The sequence below is a fragment of the Arctopsyche grandis genome, chromosome 13, assembly GCF_051622035.1.
Source record: "Arctopsyche grandis isolate Sample6627 chromosome 13, ASM5162203v2, whole genome shotgun sequence".
NCBI lineage: Eukaryota > Metazoa > Arthropoda > Insecta > Trichoptera > Hydropsychidae > Arctopsyche > Arctopsyche grandis.
In genome coordinates this window covers 8526998-8549754 of record NC_135367.1, presented here as the reverse complement: position 1 = coordinate 8549754, position 22757 = coordinate 8526998, and the positions used below count along the sequence as shown (strand labels likewise).

The 22757-nt window shown below is 34.2% G+C and overlaps 1 protein-coding gene across 1 annotated transcript in view; it reads left to right on the top strand.

Annotated features, from left to right (window-relative positions):
• Nucleotides 1–336: 336 nt before the first annotated feature.
• rdgA (retinal degeneration A) overlaps nucleotides 337–22757 on the top strand; it is a 229449-nt gene continuing 207028 nt past the window's right edge. The window contains exons 1-3 of the mRNA XM_077444888.1: nucleotides 337–426; nucleotides 513–1520; nucleotides 5016–5043. Of these exons, the coding sequence (XP_077301014.1) occupies nucleotides 337–426; nucleotides 513–1520; nucleotides 5016–5043 (1126 nt within the window). The remainder of the gene's footprint in view (nucleotides 427–512; nucleotides 1521–5015; nucleotides 5044–22757) is intronic.

The following is a 22757-nucleotide window of genomic DNA, read 5'->3' as shown; positions in this document are numbered from 1 at the left end:
AAACCTTCTGCATATTTACATCTACGAGCGATATACATACGACGCAACTCATATGAGGTATAAATCGCCTCATATTTACATACATGCCCTTTAAATATTTAGCAAAAATATCAAGTTGGCGCTAATGAGCTCAATTAAATGTCAAGTTGCGGTGCGGGTGTTTCGGCTCCATGACCCGAGCTAGCGTGAGACGACTTTTGTGTGGACTGTGAGTGGACGTGTATGGGGGTGGTTGCAGTGGCCGCGCGGTGGACTGATTGGATGAAGGCCAGCGGGAGGATGCCAGGTGCGGGGGGCGCGGGGTGCGGCGGCTAGCTGGTGCGGGGTGCGCCCGGCATGCGGCGTCTGCGCACCACCTTCAGGAGGTCTAGAACACCCACCGGAGCCGACATGAAGACCCAGAGCAGTCTCGAGGTCCCAAAACAGGTATCGCACTCGACCCAAAACAAAAAAAAAACCACCCACCCACCCCTCTCATTTACCATGTACATCAGTGCAGACTCGTCCCGCAGGTGCGCTCGGCCTCGTTCGACGAGATCCAGCTGGAGTCGCAGCGCAGTCCGCAGATCCAGCTGACTCAGCGCCAGTCCAGCGAGTGCAGCGGATCTGCCAGCCTGCTGAAGGTGCCCCAGCTCAACAGCCAGCGCTCCAGAAGCTTCGACTCGGCTGGCAGCGATGACTCCGGCACCCACCTCGAAGTGCCACGCCGTTTTCCGAGGCGCCGTTCTTCCAGCTCCAAGACGCCTCCTCCCTGCGTCCATTGCTACTACTTGGAGCTATGGGCCAGGCAGCATTCCGGCGGATCAGGACCACCGCCTCCACTCCAACTACGCAACAGCACAACGACCGAAACAGACTCTAGCGATGAAGACGAAGAGGAGGACGTCGAAGCCGAAGTGGAAGCACCACCTCCATCACCCTCCCCAAACATCACAGTAACTCTATCACCAACGGGGAGAGACTTCCCAGATCTCATCTTGGAAGGATGCCCATCTCGGCTGATGAGTCCGACGTCACCCGGTCTGCCCGTTTTTCCACCGTCGCCTACGATCGAGCTGCCCCCAGAGGATCCTCCTCCTACCACCCGCCGCAGGTCCATCTCTCGGCAGGAGGCATTCTTCGTCGAGCCGACGGGGAGTTCGTTGGAGAACGTGTCTGTTTCGGACTGCTCTGCGATCAGCATGGAGCCGTGCTGCAGCAGCACGGGCGAGGTGGAGATAGAGGTGCCTGGAGTTCCGGGATTGCTGGTGCGCGACATCTACCTGACGGTGCCGGATTTGAAGCGTGATCGCGCTGCCTCGGTGGATTCGTGCTTCAGTAAAGTGTCTTCGGCTGGCAAGACCGAGGAGTTGCAGCCGACTGCTGGAGGGCTCACTCTGGTTGTTCCTACGGCGGGGCTTCGTTCACGTTCTGTGGATATTGTGTTGCCGACGAGTGAGCAGGCTCGCTACAAGGCGTTGGCTTTGGCTGCACCCACGCAACCTGCGACTGCACCTGCACCACCACCGCCATCGGCTCATGTCATCACCATCTCGGGGTATGTCTAATTGCATGCCCTGTTTTTCTGATTCAATTTATTTTTTATTTATTAAATCTAAAAACCCGTTCGGACCCAAGGCGCGCACGGTCACAAGGTGTGCATTGACGAACTTGTGTTCCATCACCTACCTAGCTTGGTGGAGCGCATATCAGCACGCGCTTTGTATCTCTGTGCGCCAATCTGGTTGTCTGGATATAAGACAACCGAGTATGCGTCCACATATTATGTCCCAATTTGGACGCAGCTTAAGATGCATCATGACTTAGAATTTATGATTGTTTTAAATAAATTATTAGTAGGTTATGAAGTATTATAAATTCTGTATATTCTCGTTAAGATACGTGAATAAGATAATGTATGCTAATAGTGTTGCCTGGACGGAAATGCGGGTTTCTGCAATCGGAGAGGAAGTCTTAAGATGTAGATGTAGTCGTTTATTATGCGGTCTTAAAGTGCTCCGTTCAGGTCCTGCAACTAGGTTCAAATTATTTACATGCTAATTCGCCCGTATTTTATAGCGAGCGTACTGTGCGCTGATTGGTCGATGGGTATCGATCGTTGATTGGCCAACAAGCACTGATCGACACATGTATATAAAATTGTTCATCAAATCGCCAAAACCATTGCTTTAATTTATCTTTTGAGAGGTGTGAAACGACGTTGATTTCTTCAAAATGTTCATTGCAATTTGGAGTATCAGAATGGAGGAAATATATAAATATGTTTATAATTAGTCACATGCAATATTGATTTCAGTTAAGATATTGCGAAATTTATGTCCGAGTCCGAGATCATTAATATAACTACATAAATATGAATGTAGATATATGTATGTATATTAAAAGCATTGTTCGCATTGTTATAAGATTCTTTATAGCTATGATACAATTAAATAAGTTTTCGTATTTACTTTAAAACTCTCTGTATTTTCTCTAGCAAGCTATTTTTTTATTTGATTTATGTATTTGTTGTAATATTTATTTGGTATAACGTTTTATTATGATTGTAACAATCGAACCAATTGAATGTAAATATGCAAATTTTGTTTCTTTAACATGGGAAGTTGCTTAAAATATATTATGCGGTAGTATTATAGAATGAAATATTACAAATCAAAATAGGGTGGGTATTCATGTTTCATTTGAATAATTAATTTAAAAAAAATTTAAAAATAGTCACCATACAGTGATAGTTATATAATGCTTATCGATTGATGGGCAAAAAAATGTGTAGAAATGGATCAATAGGTCAAAATACAAATACATAATAAGCGAGAATAAATTCGGAAGCATTTTCCCCACATGTTAGGTTTATTTGTATAATTTGAAACGGTAAATTTTCTATATAAGCGAAAGCCCGATTTCATTCAATGGTACATTAGTGTCGATAAAGCTTATTCCGGTGCAAAAATCGGTACGTTTCGTTGTGGGAAATTTAGCGCCCAATCAGGGACGGAACTTTGTTTTGTGTGGGTGTGGAAAAACCGAGAGATTCCTCCATCCGGCTAGCTATTTCCGAGAGAGAAAACTTTCTGGGGTAAGTTTATTGCCGAGAGACAGAGCTTGATAGACTTGAATTTATGCGACCATTATAAGTTTCGGACTAGGTGAAGAAATTGATGAATTATTCATACGAGAGAACGTGAAAAAGGATTTTCCCCGGTAATGAATTTCACTAATGATGCCACTATTAGGGTCGGTGATTTGTCTAACGGCATCAGTGATTCGCGATTATTTCTTTTTTTGCTTTAAATACTTTTTAAGATATATGTATATGTACATATGTGTGTGAATAAATTGTACGTGAATAGGAGACAGTGTTAGTTGAATGTTTCAAAGTGAATTAAAAGTTGTACTTGAATGAGATTTAGTATACATACATTTTTTAAAACGATTAAAATTATTTGTTTTTGTTTTCAATTTGTAATAGTTTTCGTGACAGTAACTATATAAAGCTTTATTTGATTCATCGAATTGATTATATTAAATTAGTAAATCACTCACGTGTTTTTGGCTTCACATAACATTGTTTAAGTTTGTCATGTCAAATTACAAATGAATTTTTCAATAAAATATCCATTTGATCAAATTAATGATCGTTAAGTATATGCTATCGACTAATTGATACATTGAATGTATCTGATTTAACTGAAATCATTTAAAGTGACTGATTATTTATATATTATACATGCCTTAAATATGGTGTAAAATTTTAGAATAACACAGAATGTATCTACATATGTAGGTCATATTTTTGTGGTAATGATGAGAATACATAAATACAAAATACATAAAAAATATATAAAATAATGCTTTTATGTATAAATATGAGAGATAGATGAGCATATGAATCATTATTGAGAATATTATCGAAAAAAAAGTTTAATCAGTATTCAAAATAGATCGTTTCAAATTATATATGTAGATATATACATTTTCGGATTTCCTACAAGAACATAGGTCAAAAGTTCGGATAGCAATTATGATATTATCAAGGAAGGGGTGGATATAATGAAGACTGACAGGATCAGAAACGATATGCGTTAAATAACCGACATGTTTAAGTTGACTGGAACATGTTCTACAAATGAAAGGTTTCCAAATAAAATGATATCAGTTGTACTAGTAAAAGCGGAAAAGGCAAAGGTTTTGAGATGTAATAGAACACTCAAAATTGCTTGAGTTGATATTTAAAAGACAACTCAAGCAAGCAACAGGCTTAGAGAAGATTAATGCTGGCCACAGATGAAGTGATTTGTCTGTTGTAGAGATTGTTCCTTGTAGTATTTGTATTGTACCAAGCGATTTTACTGTAGCTAAAACTGAAGTGTTTTCTTCGTTGTTTCATAATATTTTGAGCCTTTGAGTCTTCGCTACCTATTTTGTCGATATGATAAATCACAAAAAAATACTCAATAGATTGCCCGACAGATTAAAGGGCTTCTTGAGGATATCTATAATAAATTGGCTATTATTAAATATACAGTTTTCTGCTATCAATAAAAATATATTGAAAAATATAGAAGGGTTTTTCCTTTTATGTTAGAAATTGATTATAAAATAAAGTTTATGAATCGTTATTATTTATATGAAAGGCTTCAGATTTTTTCTAAAGATTCAGTTTTAATATTTATTATAACAGTAATTCTCGTTTATTAAAATTATTATTACGAAAGCTTCTCAAAGTTGATGTACAGTACGTTTATTTAAAATTCCTGTATTTTCTTTATGCAGAGTAAACGTTCCATTATTTTATGCCAATGTGAATATTTCCGTCAAAATTTATGACTATCGAGTATACTCGATAGACTCTTATAAATACATATTATTTTATATCGGATTTCTCAACATCGAGTTAACAGTTTCTGAAACTTTACGGCAAAATTCATACTATCGAGACGATTTTGAAGAATGCTCGAGATTATATAGCGACATATGTACATATTGCACGTTTCATAATACGTGGTTCATCCAAGTACGAGTATGTGTATGTCGGAGATGTTCGTAGAACATATCAAAGCTTTCTCCATTCTTTGTCTCCTTTTTTGTCAAAGAAAAAAAAATGACAGGCCGTACGGGGGCAAAACAATTAGGATTTAGCCTTAGGTTGATAGAAAGCCTGCAAAATAAATTTACGTTCTTACAAAAAAAATGAAAACGCTTCGCATTACATGATATATTAAATACGTCGCAACTTTAAAGCGAGAGATGAGTGTTTTTGTGGTATATATGTTTAATAGGTATTTGGCGGTAAAGCTACTTATTCATGCTGTGATTTATTGGTTAATTAAACGCTATTTACTACATTTTACAAATTCAGTAAGCAGTGCAACTTCTTGTCGAGAGACAAATCTCTCGACTTCTTTTGTTAAATTTAATAAAATAAGAATTTAGTCAATTTTTTAATACTATAAGTTGATCGTTACTACAATAGCGTTACGACAAATAAACTGCTTGAATTTATAGATATTTGGCAGACAATGAATTCCTTAGAGTACAATAGTGATATATCAACAATATATAATTAATTAGAGGAGAATTTTAAAGATTTAAATAAATCAGGGGACTTAATTTAAAATTAAAATTCTTGTATATAATTTGAAATTAAAGTCAAAATTTAATTTAGCGCCCTATTTTTATCCCTGTGGTACTCCACACTGCTCCCGTCATATTTCCCGTTTGCTATCATCATCAAATTTTATTCAGCATATTCATGTTGGAAACTTTGCACGAAAGTAATTATCTTTCTTATATTGAAATGCAAGTTGATGAAGTCAAGTAGGAAGTCACGCATCACTTGAGGTAGGCGGTAGTTAATTCGAGCTTTAAAACTTTCGTACCTACATATCATTTCCAAAAAAAAGTTACCAGTGTGCTTTGATATAAATGAAAATAGTTAAACGTGATATGTTTAATTCAATTGGTAGACCGAAATTATCCGAAATTTAGATTTTTTTTTTGTGCTGAATTTTGAAAGTTTCTTTTAAAATATTCTTCAGAAGCTAAATTTGCGATGCGGCCGCGCGTAAAAGTTTTCGATACAAGGAACTTTTATCGTGATATGATTGTTTCAGATCCTCGTAAAAATATTTAGAGCCACTCTGTCGTCGTCAGTTGTAAAATTTACGACGGCGAAAAGGGAAAAGTGCCGACTTTTTGCCAATATTAAACTGAGTTTCACTCTGAATACTGATAGACTAATACGAATTAGGTCATTCTCCCGATTATATTTCGAAGTAAAACGATACTAAAAAAAAATATACGATACACGTGATCTGTTTTAGTCGGTGGAAACTTTTCCAGATGATGGCTATTTTTTTTTTTAGTTAATTGGATAACCGGAGGGGAGGTCTTGTTAAAATGCTCCCAAGTTTAACTGCTCGGCGAATCCGATTCGGCTTCACATTAAAGACTAAATAACGACCGTATTAAAAAGTACTGGACGGGGAGTTATTTTAATTAAATTATGAACGAGTCGGTAAAAAGTTTTCGAAATTGCTTATATTTTTCGCGTCGGGAGGACGGCCGCTACATAATTGTTTCCCTCCTCCATCATCTCTTTCTCGCTCTAAGCCTCCACCCGCTCATGAAAAACCTCTGCATTGTGTTGTAAGTCTTGCAAGCTCAAGTTACTTCGTTAATTTCAAAATAAATAATGAATTAACGGTGGAATGAAATACTGCTTCGGTGCAAACTTTATATTATATAACCTTTTTTTGTTTTTTTTTGTAGTGGAATATTAGCGTCTCATATTTGCGTCACACTCGAATGTTCTAAAGGGTTTTTTTATACTGGTACTTATTTCAATTAACACTAAGAATTCTTTGTGAAGTAATTAAGCATGACACTGAGAGCGTTGTTAAGTAATTTCAGTACAAACTTAAAGCTATTCTTGGTACAAATGACATAAATAGTAGGTATAATATGAATATGAAAAAAAATTGTTTTAAAATTTGTAATATAATTACTTCATACATACATATGTATGTACATTCCACATAAAACGATCTCGCGCACGTTACTAAAATCTCGATCACGGAACATTTGGTACTGAAAAACTCCATTAATCGAAAGCTACCCACGCGAAATATTGTACCAACCCGAATAATCCGTTTACTGTACATATGCCAGCAGCATAGTTCGGTCATTAAGCTTCTGCTTAAAACCGAGAGGCGCCGGGTTCGGTTCCATGACTTGACCTCGATTGAAAATAATTTATTCTGAGTACATCTGTAATGTTGCTAGCCAGACTTGGATATTTGTGACTCCAGGTCGATCATTTCCTATCAGAGTTTGCCAATTTTCTCTGATTTCATTGTTGAAACGGTTCCCGTTTAAAATTGGCTAAAAATCTTTCTTACCTACTATGGCACCACTGAGTATGACTAATGTATAATAAAATGTATGTACAATTCATAGATGTCTCGTTAATTTGCGAGTATTTCAGTGTCTCGTAGCTCAACGACTTGTAATAAATGCTGCATTGTTTGTAATTGGCCAGGAAAGCGCATTGGGGTTTACCTGTAAGGCCTTCCTGGTATATGTATATGTAAAAATATTGATAATGTAATTTATGATGATACATTTTTCTGAAAAACGCAGGCAGCGAATATATTTTAAATAATTCAATTATTTTACCTAACAACGCAGTTCGCGACATGAAAACATTTGAAATAATTGCGTTGCGATGACACTCATTCCCATTTTTCCCGTTTCAGTTCCCATTTTTGGACGATTTTTTTTTCACAGTAATCTTCCCGGGCATGCATAAAACAAATCCTGAAAGTTCCATCGTAATCGGTTCTGTGGTTTAGGAGTCTATTCGAGACACACAGGCAGACAGACATTCATTTTTATTTATATATATAGTATGACTCGTGATAAAATATGTACATACATAGATAAGGCAAAAATCAGAAGAAGTCTGTTTTTTTGTAATATTTTTTTAGAATATTGATATTGTATAGGTACATACGTATGTACATGTGTGCATACAAGAGAGGGGTGAAAATTTTGCTTGTGTGGATTTTTCCCACTCGGTGCTGAAAGGTGAACTTTAGCACATACATACGAGTGCGTATGTGCGTATGCTGAAACCTATATAGAGTAGACAGTGTTTACAGCTTGACGAGATAAGCCTGCGGCTTTTCGTCCCACGCCATGGTCTGAAACAGGCCATATTACAGCGTTCAGTCGTGTTGAGACGTCGACAAAAGCTCTGGATTATACACTTGGAGAGGCGATGCGTATCACTCGATCCGTTCGTGCCGAATTTCGTCTCGATGTGCCGGTTTAAAATGAGACAATTTCTCGCAGACCGAAATAATTCACCCGTTCGATATTGGGGACTTGAAATCTAACAGTGTAGGGATTTATTGAAAGTTCGTTTGTGGCATACTTGTATGTATATAACGTTCAAAGAGAAATCTCGCTGTATATGTTGGGCTTGTCGGCAATGTCTTGAAAATGCATCAAAACGGATACGGAAATAAACTATAGATAGCATGACCTGAATGAAGGCTCTCAAGTAGTTCGTCGTCTGGGTTTTAGAGCTTGAAAGGACGTACGTATGTATGTACCTATAGTCTGTGTGGATATTGGTTGCGGCTTATAGGGGTGAGATTAGTCTACGGTGTTGTGAAAAAGTTTTGATTGAAAAGATTAAATTAATCCGAAAATTTCGGTAGCTTCTGATTGATTTAGTTTTGCACGATTTATCTTAAATGTGTTCGTAGTTTGTGCGATGAATTAAATATATTTAATACCGGTATTTTTATCTATTGGGATTTTCACTATCGTGTGTATGTTTGATGTGTTAATTATATCTTGTACTATCAACTTATTCGTTATGTGAAGTAACAACTAGAGCAGTGCTTCCTAAATAGGGATTTAGCAAAGCGTGTATGTTGAATATTAGCCAGCAGTATGGTTCGGTGGTTGCATTTATGTTGAGCACCGAGAGGTTACCGGGTTCGATCCCACGCTAATCTTTACTACTGCTGACCAGACTTAGATATTTGTGCCTTTGATCTCAATCGCTTCTTATCAGAGTTTGCCAATTTATCTGATTTTATAGTTGAAACGGTTCCTCCATCAAATTGGCAAAAATCACCCTACGCGCTGTCGCAAATATCTGAATTTGATTTATGTAATCTTATTTATGTAACCTTCTTGAACTTGTACCTTTTATAAAATTGCTGTTTAAAATAACTCTAAGAATGAGTTCAATTATAACCTAGAAGTGTCGAATGTGTGACGAAAGTTTTGGCTGTAAAAGCAATATCGATCGATATTTCGATAAACAAGGATATCGATAACATTCATTATTTTAACACTTCGAGTGAACTAAAAAAAAAAATATATATATACACATATATATATATATATATATACATATATATATATATATATATATATATATATATATATATATATATATATATATATATATATATATATATATATATATATATATATACACATACATACTGCTGGATTCAACATATTCAACATAGACGCTTTGCTAAATCCCTATTTAGGAAGCACTGCTCTAGTTGTTACTTCACATAACGAATAAGTTGATAGTACAAGATATGTATATGAGAGATAATGAAAACCTATAAAGCAAATTTTATAAAATATAGATTGAAAAAAGAAAAAAATATAGGCGTTTAAACAATTGAAATCTGACATGGCGAAAAGTGAGAACAGTGAGTCTAAAGTTTAGACTCTAAACGAACGCTGGATAAACGTCAGGCACTTATTCGTAGGAGAATTTTCAAACGCGTCTAATAAGATATTTTTTCACCATCGTAATGGCGGATAATACATTTATCTATATTGATGACCAAAATGAGCAATATGGCAAAGTATGAAAACGATCGGATAAGAGGCAATTTTTTTTCAGAATTGTAATCATAAGTGAAACTAAAAAGAGGTTTGTAAAAAATGGAGGCTTTGAAAACCAAACTGGTATAAGGCTGCTACATACTAATATTAATAAATGATTGAAAGGATTAACTGACAAACTGTACTTTACGCTCAGTATCGTTAGGTCACAAAAGCCCCTAAAGGCAACATTGAATATATGTACATACATAGTATGGAAATAAATTTGCGCTGCTTCATTCGATATTCTCGATAGGGTATATTTCGTTCAAAGTAGACACATGGAATATTTTAGATAGGCGTTCAAAGGATGCACAAGAGTATTCATAAACTCGCTGAATATTTTACGAAAGGGGTTTGCAAAAGCTCCCATTATAAATTCGCGCGCTTGCACTTATGCCATAATCTCGTTTGATTCGCTACACGTCGGTCCAGCACTGCATTTCGCTAATTGAAGCTGTGCAATGATGTAAATAAACGTGTTTGTGCTTGTGCATTATCACAACACCCACACGTGCATATGCACGCGACCACTCGGGTGCATTATCATTATTATGTTGATGCAGTCAGGCTTTGTTCTTATTTGCACACAGTGGATTTTCCGCTGGGGAGTCCGTGTTGAAAAGTTACGGAAACATTTTCACATCCATAATATTTGCCAATATTGGCAATTAAAAGTTCATTTAATTGAATGTTACTTTTTCAATGAATGGATGGTAGGAATGTTGTTTATTCAAATGATTTTTAATTTGAATAAACAACATTTATAAGATTTTTAATTTCAATCCCTGTGCGATTTGAAGCTTCGCATGCTTTAATCTTGTAAGTTATCGTGTTGGAAGAAACTAGAACTCATTGACTTGTTACTACTTCAAGTTTAAAACATTGCACCTAAAAGCATTCCGTAGAATTTTTGCACGCTAAAAACTTCTTCTTCGTGTAATGAATTTTAATTATTTTTTTTAATATTGTTGCCTAGGGGTGGGTGGAGGATCCAAATAAAAGGCCAAAGTCACTTCACAGCATTTATTGGGTGATTAAAGAGATCCACGCACTGCCAGTGCTCCGTCCAGAATGCCCTTGTATGGCCTAAGTACCTGCTTATAAAGGGCAGGTCGCTCAGTGCATCTTCCTCGACACGTTTTTTTTTACCTATTGTTATAGTCACGTACCAGATATGCAGTCCCACGGTCTCGGCATGCACTCCCACGGTCTCGCGCTGTCAATTCTGAAGAACTCTTACGGGAAGTGACCGAATGCCGTTACCGACCACTAAGTTCATTTGGGGGTCTCCATTGATGGCCGACAGCACTTAAGCATGGAGATAATCCTCGAAAACTAACGGCGGCTCCTTTTAGCATATGCTACAATATTTAATTTTGTTCTCGTTGTTATATGTAAAACTTGTCCCTAAAATTAAAACAAGAAATCAAAATATAATTAATACAAGCTTTCAGCATTGTATTAATCTCATACCATGAATCAAAATGTATTTAAATTATTATTACAAAAATGGTAGGTACCTATCAGTGGCGTGCCGTTATCGAACAAGGACTAGGCTAGTCCCCAAAAGTCTTTTACCTGAAATTTAAAAATATCAACAATTAAATTACAATAAAGTGAAATCGTTGATATTAGCAGTAGTAGTGGATTGTTATGGTATGGTCTACCGCGTCGTTCACTCGCACGGATTCAATTCTGTTCCCTTCGCAATACTGTGGAATTGTTGTGTATATGAATTAAAGTAGATTATTTTAACTGATTTGTCTGGTAGCCTGCGCTCATCATTATTTTCATGATTGAATGTGATGTGTGAGTGAAATTTTGATCTTCTCTCTTACATTCGGGCCTCGCAGGGATGTTTTTTATTGGCGGCTGGTTCTTATTGTTACTGCCTATAGGTGTAAGACATTCCTTACTTTATATTTCATTATTTTATATTTTTACTTTATCTGTTATTATTATACATTTTTATTTTTTCATCTCTCTGTATTTTTTCGACCCTTGTGGCACATTAGGGATTCTTTTATTGCCACAATGGTCCAAACTTAAACGTAAATAAATAAATATTTATTTCATTGTACAAATTTACAAGTTTAATAACCAAAGCTGTCGCTTTGGAACAACCTGTAATGCCACCATGGTGAAAATATAAATATATATATATATATATATATATATATATATATATATATATATATATATATTAAAATAAATATATCTCATTCTATGACGATTTTTTTTAAAGAATGCTCTATGAAAGGACAGCTTCCTGATAAATGGTCTCGAATTGGACAAGGCTGGAACAAATGGAGTGTCGGAGAAAAATTCGACCTTGGTCTACATACATGTACGCACGTACTTGTTATTTCATAATTTTTTTCTCACTATCAGTGTCAAGATTATAATCCACATTTGAAAAGAATCCACTCTGGAGAGAATAATATACGAGTGGATTACGAGTCGAGGCACTTTACCCTCATTAAGATGTCCAAGCATTTCGTTCCGTATTTCATTCCTTCTGTGTAGAAATTTTAGAACTTTCAACATCGGAATTGTTTCTAAATGGACGACAGTCCATTAAATTACAAAGCTTTTACATCGCAGTCCATTTAAAGGCAACAGGTTCATCATCAATTATACACGTAAAAATGAATTCCATTGTGACAACAACTGGAATACATTTCAACGCTTTTGGAAAATGTGATATTATTCCTCTTATAATAATACATTAATAGCGTTAAATTTGTTACACATATATTATAATATGTATATCCAAACGATAAATCAATTTTTCAATATATTATTAGCATTTATTATAAATATGTACATAGCATCATTATAAATATGTACACATACATATAATACAATCGCTAAATTTCAGCGTGTAAGCTAAAAGTGACGTAATATATATGTACATACATATGTTGATTTTCATTCCGTTGCGAAATATCGCAAATTTTAAATAATAGAAAATGTTACATAATAGAAAATGTGTACGATGTGAATAATGAAACGGATTTTACATTTGTATTCACATAAGGAGTTTATTGTATAATGTGTTTGTTTGATACGAGCAGGTATACTCGTGTAATTTATAAAGGGAATGTGTGTGTGTGTGTGTTTTTTCACTGTATGTATATTTTTTGTTTATGACGTTTAATGTTGGAAGTTTGTTTTGTATATGTGTCGTTTTTCCGGGGAAATTTTCGGCTGTGAGAAATTGGAACTCTACCAAAAGGCTTAAGAGCCACTCAATTAGCTTGCGAAAAGCGTGTGGAGAAAATGGGTAAGGCGACGAACAATTTATGTCGGTTATATCACGTAATGAAATTTATTAAAAGCCACTGAAATATATGTACATTGCTACATATGTTTTATTTGAAAGTGGCGGAAGTCCAATTTTCAGTTACAAAAACACTATTTCTGTTTGACTTCATTCACAAATTATTATCACTTATTAATCTAAGAAAAGCAAAATAAACGTATTACATGCCATCAGTATTTTTATATATGTATAGTTAAACGTCTAAAATTAAACGTACCTTAACGTAAAAAATATTTAATGTTTTGCGAAATATGTCTCGAAATGAAGAGGACTTATGCCACTTTAGTAACTTTTGCCACTTTTGGTAAGCACCGAGAGGTCACCAGGTACGATTCCGTGAGCTGACTGCGATTGAAAATAATTTATTCCGTGTATAATCTTTAATGCTGCTGGTCAGACTTGGATATTTGTGACTCCAAGTCGACCGTTTCCTACCAGAGTTTGCCAATTTATCTGATTTAATTGTTGAGGCGGTTCCTCCATCAATTTGGCAAAAAATTACTATGTCACCACTATTTGAATATGATTTCAAATATTGATTATCTATAATTAGATGTCTCGTTAATTTTCTTATATATGTATACATATATAGTATTTGTATTATGCTCATATGTCTGGTGACAGTGATGCGTTCTATAATGTAACTGTGGCTAACATGTAAATAAATAAATATTGTTCTTTAGTTTGTCGAAAAGTTTTTATTTTATTGATAGTCTATAATTATAATATATAATATATTTATAATATTTGTACGTGAAAGTCTCTCTATGAAAGTATCATCGTCCATTGTTTGCTCTTTCAGATATGTAAAATAAGCATAAGAAATTTGAAAGTTATACCTATACTCGATTACTTGTTTTATTTAGAAAACGTATTAAAAGTTTCAACAAAAATTTGCGGACTTTTAAGTTTGATATATAATTTATAATTTTTTATACGCTTTCTACAAGTCTTAAAACAAAATAATGAAACTACAAAACTTGTACTTGTTGTGTCAAAAAATTGAATTTTTCGCCACAGCGTAAATATGCTGTTTAAAAAAAATTCGTTTTCTCTAGCTTATATTAAAAGTTTTCGATAAATATAATAAAAATATTTTATTACATTTATCCATACATACGGGTCTACCTCACGTCCGAAAACGCAAATATCGGAAGGCAAAGATCGAAAATCGAAAGATCTCAAGTCGAAAGATAAAAAAAGAATTCCTTTCCGTCACGCTAAAAAAAGATTTTTAGCGTGATAGAAAGAAGAAAATTTTGTTATATGGGGGGGGGGACAATTTTTTTTAACTCTGGGTGGGCTCCTTTGACTCCTGGCATGCACTAATTTCAGTCCCAGTCCGCCACTGTATATATATATATATATATATATATATATATTTTTAAGATATTTCTATGTAGTGTATTTATTACTAATATAAAATGTGCATACATTTTTATATAAAAAAAAAAAAAATATATATATATATATATATATATATATATATATATATATATATATATATATATATATATGGTTTTAATACAATATAGATACGTTTCGGCTATTTCTCACAACATCTATCCAGTCTTGGAGTTTCATAAAATTTATGCGTTGTTCTGTTAGCGAGGGGGTGGAAAATCCTTGAATTCCGACATGTTTTCGTCCTTTTCAGAATTGCTTCCACCGTCTAAAGCACCTGTTCCAGTTAACAATAGCGCGAATTAGGATTCAAATATTATACAAGTTCAGTACGAATACTAGAATTGTACACCTACGCTGATTAATTGCTACCAGCAAGAAATATCGCGTCTACACATAATATTCTGCGTCGAATTTAACCGCACAGCGTTCAATACTGAAAGAAACTAATGCGTTTAAAGAGGTTTCTTTGCTCGGGGAAAATATTAGAGAGTTGTCTGAATTGCTCCTCAACTTATTTGTATAGCGAAAAACGCAAGCTCTTACACACATACATACATATATAAGATATCCCATCTCGAGTATTTTTCATTTGTTATCATCGTACACATCTAGATTTGCGACGAGTAATACCGAGAAACTTTACAGCGTCTTTGTTGTCTGTAACGATAAAGATTACACAGACGCACAATGGATGTGTAAAAGACATAAAAAAAACAGAGCACACATACGTACAATACACAAGTATAACTGAGAGTTCAAAAACCATACGCCATGCGAATGTCGCACAAAGCCTTTTGTATAACGTGACTACAAAACATGCACTTAAATGTGTAATAACGTCTTTGAAATTATGAGCGCTTTTCATACTCAACGGTTACAGTCTAAATACCTGGAAAAATTGAAAAAAAAATGCTTTGGTCAACATTTATACAGTTTTGTAATTTTTTTTTTAATGAAATTTTTGGCGGATAATATTGAAATGTAAAAAGCAGATGTATATTTTGGAAATTTGATTAGTCTAGACTTCAGTACGTTTTTACATAGTAATTTTGGAAGCGGGATATCACTGAATTACCCTTTTAGTAAATGAATATGCAAATATGAAGCATAAGTCTCAAGCTCCATATCCTTTTGGCTTTAGTTTAAAAATGCTTGTTTTTTGTAGTAATCAGATGATGAAATTTAAAAAAATAATTTACATTTTTATTTGCTGAAATCTTACCAAATTTATAATTGGAAGAATATTTTGATAGATTAAATCGGAGTATGTCGTTTTTGGTATTACGTACATATATTCCACAGATACTAAAACGGTTGACGGATTATTGATGGAATGGACACTTGGCTGATGGACGCTTGGTTGAACGGACATTTGGTCGGATGAAATTTCAATTGTTAAAATTTATCAAATGAGATTGAATTGATTTCTGAATAATGTGTCTGGTTTCAGTGAGTTTTGAGTAATTTCGATACACAATCGGCTAAATGTTCGTTCGGCCAAACGTCCATTAGCCTAATGTCTGTTAACCAAGTGTCCGTTCGGCCAAAAGTCCGTGCACGTACTAAAGCGTATTGAAAATGTAATATAATAAATGCTCAAGTACTATTAAAATATGTGTTCAAGTATTAATCTTCTTTAGTCTTTTATCACTTTTCGCCAGTTGAAATTTTCTAAAACCTTTAGAGATGTTTTTTTAGCTTAGCCGATAAAATTTTCTTTGGAAGCTTTCTGTCGCGTATTTGTAGAGAGCACTAGAGCCAATTTAATTGAAAACTCATTTACTAAAAGTATATAAGAGGATTTTCCTATTAACGATTTTAATTCTGTAGCTCTTTGTTAAACACGACTCTGATAAACTTCATGTTGTTGCATGACCTTTTAACTTAATGTTATTGTTGGAAATTTAAAAATTATGAATATATAAATAAATATATTCGTAATTTGGAAATATCCTATTCTGTTGACCAACGGTTGTATCTGTTTTGGAAAATATTTGGAATTTGTTCAGAAACGAAAAAAAAATATACTTATGTGTTACTTATGAATTTAATATATATGTACATACTTCACAAAAAATAATTTCAATTCCATAGATTGCAGTTTCCATAAGTTAAAATACGTAAAGTATTATAAAGTCAATATAAACTTTAATCCTCAACTCAAGTGGCATAAATTCGCAATCTTATCATTCATCAATACTTTTCAATGAGCAGTAATAAAAACTTTACGTTGTCTGAGAGCAATAAAAACGGACTTAATCCAAATTTAATTTTAACGTTCAATTTATGAAGAACTTTCTAGACTGTCATTTGTCAATTTGACTAACATTGGCTCATCGAATATTTATACAAGCTCAATTAATACCTTCTTCATATTTTTTCAACTTGATCCATCGAAAATTTCTCAATATGAAAAAATGTACATACATATGTAGTTCCAATCGATAATATTGTAGCGTGAACGTGTAGAAGGATTTTTAAATTCGGAGCGAAAGACGAAGCTAGTGTGGTTGAGGTAGTTTATTATTTTTGATCCGTCGGCTTGCCAGCTCCGAATGAAACACGAACCAAACCCGCCTTATATTTATATCCATCGAATACTCTTCACACAGATAGGTCATTGATCGATAGGTCGCTAGACCTTATTGGCTGTTTTAAACATCTCGTTCATACGTTGAGGCCATTTTGTCAAATCACCTCTACATAACAATATTATATGATTAGTTCCTTTGCAACACCTATTTGAAGTCTTTTGTTTTGGTTTTTTTGCCAAAAACCGTCACTCAAGGTTAATGTGATGGTCACATTGTTATACGAGTACATACATACATATACATGCATATAATATACGTACATATACAAATATTTAACTGTAACGATCTCAACATACTGCAATATGTAAATACGTAGATGAAATCTGGACTACTTTCGGAAATATTTTTCGAACATTTTGACAATTCAAATGCTGACGACTCCCTCTACTAATTGTAATACAGATATTTTAAAATAAAACCTAGAAGTCAAAGCTTTGATATTTGGGATGGTTTTAAATAAAAGTTGAAAACAAATAGCTTTTATATTTTATTTGAAATAAAAAAGGACGGCCTCTGAGCAACTGACGAAAATACAGTTAATTAACGTATGGTCATAACGTACAAAGTTTGAACGAATTTTTATGCGATAAATATATATTTTTATGTGCCTATTATATAATATTATATAATATGATGGTGTAGATAGATATTATATAATTGTTTGCGCCATTTTGAGCGGGTATGATAGGAATTTGAAGCGGCTTTTCCGAAAGCATCCCGGGAAAGTTTCTCGCTAGGTACAACCAGTCAAAACTATGGGCCCCGAGACCCTTTTTCATAATAAATTGCACGGTTTTATTCGGTTGACGGTCCTGACGGAAAACTATTTAATATTGAACTTGTGTGTGGTGACCACAAAAAAATGTAAAACGAACCCCGAAAAAAGGCGACCGTTCTAATAATTCATTTTTTCCCTCACTTCCAATATTTTTATAGAGCGACATTTTCGTATGTTACACACGCACCGCGCATATAAGGTTATTCGATAAAAGCTTGTTCGTGTAAATATTTGCGTTGCGTTCGTACGAGGGTCACCCAATTTGGGAGGACTTTTAATGGGAGCTCACCGAATCCCTTAGTCCTCTTCCAACAGAGCTTCCTTTCGGGAGCACGAACCTGGAGGTCGGGGGGTGGCTGGGTGGTGGGGTTTCAGTCGAGTCATGAATGAGTAATTGTTGAAAGTCATCGCATAATACGAAACGGAATAGCTTAAATTAATTATGACCGACACGCTCGCATACAAATATAATAATATCGCAAGCTTGGAGACTGTAATGGACACGAATGCGAATTAGCGACGTGTTAACGACACAATGTTTAATGAGTTGCCGTGTTATAAGGTTCGCCCAACTACTGTTAATGGAAAAACCAGCCCGGCGTTGCTCGGTTCCGTGAAAGTCGGAAATAAATTGGAAGTTTCTCGCCAAAGCCTTCCACGTTCTTAGTAGTATGTATAGCAAATTTTGTGGTTTTGAATTGAAAACTGTTGAATTCTTAACTGGTATGTATATACCTACATACCAGTTGAGAGGTCTTAAATCTAACTTGAAATCAAATAGTTCAATTGATTTTCTTGATGATTTTGAAGATCAATTGCTGCTGGTCATATAAAATCCAGATCAAACGTCTCTCGTAAGAGTTGGCTCGTTTTATCTGATAACCATTGTTGAGATAGTTGCATTCAAATGTGACATAATAAAAAATCTTTAAACCTTTTTTTACTTCTGACCCAAAATTTCTATACCCAAAAGTATAAAATAAAATAAATTATCATCTATAATTATTAGAATGCACACAAAAGTCCAAATAAACATATATGTAGGTAAATAAGTTACAATAGAAAAAACATCACTGGTTAAGTTAAAAGGTTGTGTGTTAAATCAATTTAAAAACTTAAATATTATTCAATTTTTTCGATGGGTACGAGTATGTCAATCATTACTAGTAAGATCTGGATGATGATTATGAAACCCAAATTGATGGTCTTCTGTCAGAGTAAATCTGACATATTCATATTCATAGAAAATTGCATAGCATCAGCTAATCGATTTCCTTGATGATTTTATTGGTCAATTTTGGCTGATAAGCTATAAGATAGTTGTACAATCCAGATCAAACGTCTTTTGTTGGAGTTTTCTCGTCTTATCTGACAATCATTGTTGAAACAGTTCGATACAAATTTGACTTCTTTCAACTTCTAACCTTAAATTTCCAAGTGTAAGTGAATCGATCCTGATGCGATCCTGAATCATAAAAATGCACACAAAAGTCCAAATAAAAATATAAATAAGTATATAATATATAAATATAAAATATATACGTATAAAAATAAGCCATAATAGTGTGAAGATCACTGATTAAGTTGAAAGGTTGTGGGCTTAAATCCATCAAAAACTAAAATATTATGAGATTTTCTCGATGACTACGAGTATGTCTATCATTACTATTATAGTGAGATCTGGATGATAATTATGAAACCCAAATCTCTTGTCAGAAGTTATCTAGCAATATTCGTTGAGAAGGTTCCATATAAAATCGGCATTATTAAAAATCCATCCTTATCTTCAAAATCTATTCCAATTTTTGATTTTTACTACTTAAGAAAGATAAACGGGAAACCACTCGAGATTCACTACATGAAAAGTATTATAAATGATTGAAATGGTGAAGTTCACTTCAGTCTGAATCGAGTATGTATTAAAAGTATGCGGTTATATACTATTTTATTCTTACATTGTTAATTTTCGGCTTAATTAAGCGAGAGATTGATTCAACGATGAGATAGATCGATAGGAAGGAAATGGAGCTTTCGTCGAAGAAGACGAAGGGACGCCTCAAATTGACCATTATCGGTGGCTTTATTAGATTAAATCTTACTCATCCATATGGATGCTTAATTGAAGAGAATAAATTACGGGATCAGTGGTCGGATTTTGCGTCCCTTGGGAGATTGCGAAGCTTCTACAGGAATTTAGCCCAACTTATCTAGCTCTATACATAAATAAGTATATAAAAGAAAAAAAAGTGTAATATATATGCACATACACATACATATGTGATTTTCTAAAGTAGGAAACTGTTCTTAGACAAGAGTGAGTAGCTTTGTAAATTTAACAACTCTCTCCGTTAGACCTTTGACCTTTAAGTTCATCAGATGGAAACATTCAAAGGTTTTTTATTCGGAAAAAAAATGCTGCTTTTCTGAGGAGTCTTTTGATTTTCAAAGCCTTGGCGACTTAATTAGGATATCTATCGATACATAGAACAAATAAAATCGATTCGACTGCCTCTGTTATATTTAATTAATTATAAAGCCATAATTACGTGTTAATTAATTAAGAAGATCACGTTTGTTAAAATAAATCTATACTTTATTTTGAGTCCCGCAAATTCGTTATCATTAAAAACGTGTTAAGAATATTAGAAAAAATGTATAAGGATCTTAAGTACGACTTTATTTAAATTCGAAGTTTATCACTGCTTTTTAAATCGTCCATTCATATTTTTTTAGAATAAGTTTGAAGATTCTCCGTTTCAAATCTGCATGTTTTGTGCTAAAATTTTCAGTTAAAATTATAAATCAAGATTTTTTTAGAATTGTTTTGAATTAAATTCGAGAAATATTTCATAGAAGACGTGTATAATATAGTTTTTGCAACTAAAGTATACATTAGAAACCCGTTGCTTCGAAAATTGAATGACACCACCAGACTGAGATATTAAAGCTTCGGCGCAAATTTGTTCGTAGTAATAGAAGCAACGTTGTGTTTGGAAAATATGAAATTAGCCGAAGTATCTAGATTAGAAAATTAATTAACGAACATGTGAACGGTAATTGTATCCTGATGGGGGAATATCAAAAGCGTACAAGAATTTGCAGACTTGTTAAAGTTTACAGTTCAGTTTCATGGCTCTCTAACGACTTTGCCCAGGCGAGCACCTATTATTATATTTATATAGAAAGACCAACGCAACGGGTAGATCTCAAAGGAATTTCACCGTCATTACTCCCATTTTCGCCGAGTTTTATTTTACTCCCACTTTGAAGCGTTATTATTGAATATAATAATTTCGGCGTGGGAAAAGCCACCGTCACTTGTCGGTCGCCGGGAAATTCTCTTGGGTAAAATTCAAGTCTAAATATAAAATGTTGATGCTATTTTTCACGAGTTAAATGCGCTTTTCCGAATAAATGTCCAGACGTGGGTTCACCTATTACAAGTTGGAATTGAATAAGTCCTTGCGGATTTGCTTGCTAGCACCTTATTATTTTCATAATCGTAAAGTTGAGATGTCTTAGTTACTTCGCGGATGTTGGAGTAGTTTCTCTCGGATACGACTCCTTGGAAGCTTTTGATTAAACTTGTGATAAGTGTCGGTTTTATGGGGAGGAGTCTTTGGTATAAATCAACATTAATAAAAATGTACTTTGTCCAAGTTTGTTCGCAGTTCTTCATTGTCGTAAAATTCGGTCTACTCGTATTAAGTAAGTGTCAAAGGTTTCTTTTTTGTTTTTAAATAAACAACACGATTTATTCTGTAATGAAATACGCACTAAGCGGGGATAAGTTCGGGAAAATCGTATGTCTCAAAGGTCGAACTTTGTCTAACGGGAAAATTCGACGATAAATTCAACGGTGTCCCTACCAATACATTCTCGTATCGAAAGTGAAAGTTTCCCGAGCTTTTCCGCATTGAACATCGGCGCTAAGTGTTTTATGAGGCGTATCGCAATTCGGATTTTTTTTTATTTTTATCTATTTTTGAATGAGGGAATTTGGGTTTCGAGAATTCGCCGATGCGAAATCGCACATTGAATATGCAGTGTTAAAACATCTGACGACGCGACTTTTCCGCATATTTAATTCCACTTTCATGTAAATTAAAGGGACCGGGATGCGACTTTAATACACCCGAAAGTTTTCACACATACATATATGTGTGTGTGTATATAAATGAATTACTTTATAAATACATATATATCCCTACTTAGAATTTCATTTTGTGAGCATAACTCATCCATTTAACAACGAACACCCATAAACTTAATGAAATGCACAGGGTGAGGCAGAAACGACGGCTTTTAGGGTGAAATAATATTGTGAAAACCGTCATTTTTTACCTCATTGCCAATGTTACGTTATATTAGTAAAATTAAGTTACATGTTTAATCCTTTGCGAGGACCAAACTGGAATTCCATTAAACTGTATCAAGTTAAATGTATCGACGTGTTTTTTTTTCAAGTATACTTACATATGTATGTACATACATACATATATATATATCTTAAAGAATATATTTAGTACATATGTTTATAGCTTAAAGAATATAATAGTTTCAGTTGATGTAATAGGCTGCTTAATAAAACTGTAATTTTGTCTACGTGTAAGCGATCTTAATGAAAAATTTGTATAATTTATTAGTAATAGATTCAAAGTCATTTGTATTATTTTAAGGACATAGAATAAACATAAATAATATAAAAATAATTAAATAATTT